Source organism: Pygoscelis adeliae, unplaced genomic scaffold (assembly GCF_000699105.1).
Source record: "Pygoscelis adeliae isolate BGI_AS28 unplaced genomic scaffold, ASM69910v1 Scaffold718, whole genome shotgun sequence".
Lineage (NCBI taxonomy): Eukaryota > Metazoa > Chordata > Aves > Sphenisciformes > Spheniscidae > Pygoscelis > Pygoscelis adeliae.
The window spans coordinates 10,264-14,264 of NW_008825299.1; the positions used below are offsets into that span (position 1 = coordinate 10,264).

Genomic DNA, 4,001 nt, shown 5'->3' on the forward strand with positions numbered 1-4,001 from the left:
CCGCTCTAACACGAGGAGGACCCGAACCTGAAATAACCCAGGTCAGCGGGGACAGCAGCAACTCGTGCCGGTGCCACGGGAAGAGCCCGTGGATGGAGAAGGCTCCCACAGGCAGCGTTATCTGCAGCCAGTGGATGATGCCAGAACGAACAGAGAAATCCCTTATGGAACATCACAGGCAGGCACAGCCTCAAGGGATTAGTCCTAAACCACCTCTCCCTGCGTGTAAGATGGCACACGGTTACGGTTAAAAGGCTCTTCCTTCACCAGAAGACTGTACTGAACTGCACAGCCGGGCTGGCACCGGCAAATCACCGGTTCAAACCCAGGGGAAAAAAAAAGAAAAAGAAAAAAAAAGGGGGTATTTTATACTCTGGGAGACAACCCAAATTCCTGACGCTCCTGAGACTGCCTCCAGTGTCGATTCCTATAAACAGCTGCTTAGCAAAGACGAGGAGCACGCAGCGTGCCCGGGCTGCTTCCCTCCGCAAAGCCGGCAGCCACCGCCGCCTTCCAATGCGATGCCGTTCATTAGCTGTTAGAGTCACCGGTGTCGTCCACGCACCTCACCTAGTCCAAGTCTCACTTTTTTTTTTTCTTCTGCAAAATGCTAAATGAAGATTTTTTTTTTTTACATTTTATAGTACATAAAAACTTCAAAAATACATGAGCTTGATAAAATATACATGCTTAGTCATTTTGCATCTAGCTGAAACTATAAAGTTGAACCTTTACAAGTGTCTTATTTCACCTACAGCAAACATATTTACACAAAAGCCACCAGAACAAGTACCACTAAAAGAACTGGCTGTAAAAAATATTATTGCAGTATACTACAAATGTAACCTTTTTATATGAGCTACAAAAAGCAGCATCTTTGTTTACAGAGTTCAGTGCAATTCTTTACATTAAAAAAAAATCCTATAAATTAATAAGGAAACCATCAGTATTACAGAGGAAAGAATACACTTTACATACCCCCGCCACTCTCCCCAGTCCTCTGTATTGCTTCGATTCCTAAAGGGATTTTCCTTCTCTCTCATCCGAGTGCCTCTTTCCCAACACCGCAAAAGACAGAAGTCAGAGTGATATTCCCCCCCGCCCCAGGAGAAGAGTGGTCAAAGCCCAGATTGAAATCACCGACCAAACCGAGAACCTCTCTCCAGTCCAGGATATCCAGAAGGCGTCAAGGTGCAGTCCTCGCCCAGGAGAATGCTAATGCAGGATGGAGAAGGGTCGGAGCGCTGAGCAGACGCGCAGCTCCTCTCTTGGGCTTTAAAATAAGATCTTACTTCCACCTTTGCTGCTCACGCCGAGAAAAGAAACCCCAGGGGTGCAGCGATAGGGTGCCAAGAAATCTCCTGTAATGCCTGAAAACTGGTACTGGCCCAGCCAAAACAAGAGTGGCACTGCCCTTCCATCGGTCTCCTCGCCAGGATCCACAGCTGTCAATTACTGAATGTTTTGTCACTGATTACAAGCTGGATTCAATCATGCTGACTATTTTAATTAGATGACCTCATTAAAAGGATTTTTAGAGACCTATTAGTGTGTACGAAATCTCATTTATCATATACAAGGCGGCAGAAGGAAGATGGCCAAATGTAAGAATCCAGGGGAAAAAAAAAGCCTAAGTGTCTCGCTGGTCTACACGTGAAATGGTTCTTCTAGGATACAGTGCTGCTACGTGCACGGAGGTGTCGGGGACGTGAGACAGTCCCTGGTAGCGGATATACACAACGCTTACGAACTGACCCGCCGCCTGCTGCTACCCATCCCTCGAGCCTCTGGCTTCTTTGGCTGCTAAAGAGTGAAAGGAAATTCTCAGGCCTCACCTGCCAGCTGCATCAACTTCAACCCCTTCCCAAAATGCAAAATATTCTCTTTCCTCCAAGGTTACTTCATTTTGTCCTTCATGTGCCGTGACTGGGTGGATGCTGCAAGTCCTGTCCTGAGAAAATGGGGTGCAGCAAAGGGTGAAGATGTAACGCTGTAGCGGCCGCAGCGGCAGCGGGTCTCGGGGCAAGAAGGGTTGGATAAAGAGCGTGAGGAACCGGATGAAAAGTAAAGGGGCCCGGGTGGATAGCTGACGCTGGAATGATGTGGATGGGGTGGCTGGCTAGAAACGTAGCAGGGTGCCCTGGAATAATCGAGTGGGTCAAGTGGGATAATGAAATAGGTGTCAAGTGGGGCTGGGGTATATGATGAACCTGAGCGAGAGGCTGAGGATGGGGGTGAGGGTGAATCCCGATGGCGGCGGCGGCCGCGGCGGCGTGGTGCTGCAGGATGGCATGCTGCACGGTGGTGATGGAGGTTGCGGATGCCGCCGCCGGCTGCTGAATGTGGATGGGCTGCAGGGCAGGCGCTGCCGGCGCCAGGGCCGCCGAGGCAGGAAAGGCCTTGACCTGCTTTGCCAGAAGTTGCTGCTGAATGTGCTGCTGAGCAGCTTGCTGCAGCTTACTGTATTTCTCCATTTCTTCGGGTGTAAAAGTGATCGGCTGGCTCTCGAGTGGTGCTAGAGAGGAATCTTCTCCTCCTTCCCGATCCCCTTCGATGCTCGGCTCCCCGCTCTGAGGCACGTAGCCAGGAAAGTGCTCGACATCTGGAACTAAGGGCATCATACTGGTTTCCACTGGGACCGGCTGGTTGCCCCCGTCCATAGGTTCTAGCCCATCGCCATCGCTCGGATCTGAGAGGAAGTTGTGCGGCATGACCAGATCTCCAGAACCAAAGCACTCGGGGAGTGCCGGTGCTTCCAGGGGAATGGACGGCATTTCCACGGCAGGTTCGTCACGTTTCTGCTCATCCAGAGGTTTGTCCTGAATTACCATCACCACTTCTTCCAGGAGAGACTGGCCAGCCAACTGAGCCTCCTCGATGCCTTGGGAAACATCCTCAGAATCCGACAGCTCTTGCTCCTCGCCCCTCTCCAAGCCAGACTCTTCGTATCTTTTGGCGTTTGGTTTTCGAATGGTTGGCAGTTTCCCAATTAAGGGGAGAACGGGTTTGTTGCCTAAGGAAGGAGGAAGTTTCGGGCCAAAGTAGCCCTGGGGAGGATCTTTGAGCTTTATGCCCACCTTGTTTGCCCCTGCCAGCATCTCGTCAGTGATGCAGGGCTTCTTCTCAACCTTCCTGGATTGAACCTTTTCCAGGAGTAGTTTTGCAGTGACGGAGTTTCTCTCCTCCGGACTGCAGTCACCTTCCGAGGCCCTCCCCGTGCCAGAGCTGCTGCTGTTTTGGGAGAGTGAGCCAGATCCTTTCAGATCCTCTCCTTTGCCGTCCTCTTTCTTCAGCGACGATCCTTCACTTCGGCCTGTCCGGAAATAGTGAGGAGACTGCGAGCGATAGATTTTGGACCTGATGAAGTCTCTTCTCCCGGACCTCCTCTCTTCGGGGCTCTCGTGGCCTCGAGAGCCCTTTCGCGAGAGAGACCTCTGCGAGTGGCTTCTCGTACTGCGGCTGCGATCCCTGCTATAGCTGCGGCTCCGTTTCCAGCTGCGACCTGTTACGCTTCGGCTTCTCCTCTTGCTTCGACTGCGGCTGCAGCTGCTACTGCGTGTTCTGCCCCGGCTCCTTGTTCTTGACCTACCTCGAGGGTGGGTTCGGCTCCTGCTTCGACTCCTCGACCTGCTCCTACTCGAGCTGTAGTCATCTTCAGAAGAGGAGTACTTGCGCCGCTTTGATCTGTGATTCGAGCTGTTGTAGTCAGAGTCATCCTCCGAGTCGTGGGACTGCTTTGAATGGCACCTTGACCGGTCACTGTAATCGCTGTAGCTATCATCCGAGTAACTTCTCCGACGGCTGTACCGGCTGTGGTCCGAGGAGGCATCAGAGCTGGTCGAATAGGACCTGTGAGAGGAGTGCCTCCGCCCCGACCTGGAGCGGCTCCTGGAGTGGTCGCTGCCGGAGTCATAGTCGTCGCTGTACTGCGACGGGGATTTCTGCTGGCAGTGCTTCCTGTGAGCGCCCTCGTCACTGTCGTAGTCCCCGCTGCTCTGCCG

At 52.5% G+C, this 4,001-nt stretch overlaps 1 protein-coding gene across 1 annotated transcript in view; it reads right to left on the bottom strand.

Moving 5' to 3' along the window:
• Positions 1 to 6: 6 nt before the first annotated feature.
• The window catches only part of GPATCH8 (G patch domain containing 8), a 42,255-nt gene continuing 38,260 nt past the window's right edge, over positions 7 to 4,001 (bottom strand). The window contains exon 8 of the mRNA XM_009329969.1: positions 7 to 3,995. Within this exon, the coding sequence (XP_009328244.1) occupies positions 1,914 to 3,995 (2,082 nt within the window). The 3' untranslated portion in view covers positions 7 to 1,913. The remainder of the gene's footprint in view (positions 3,996 to 4,001) is intronic.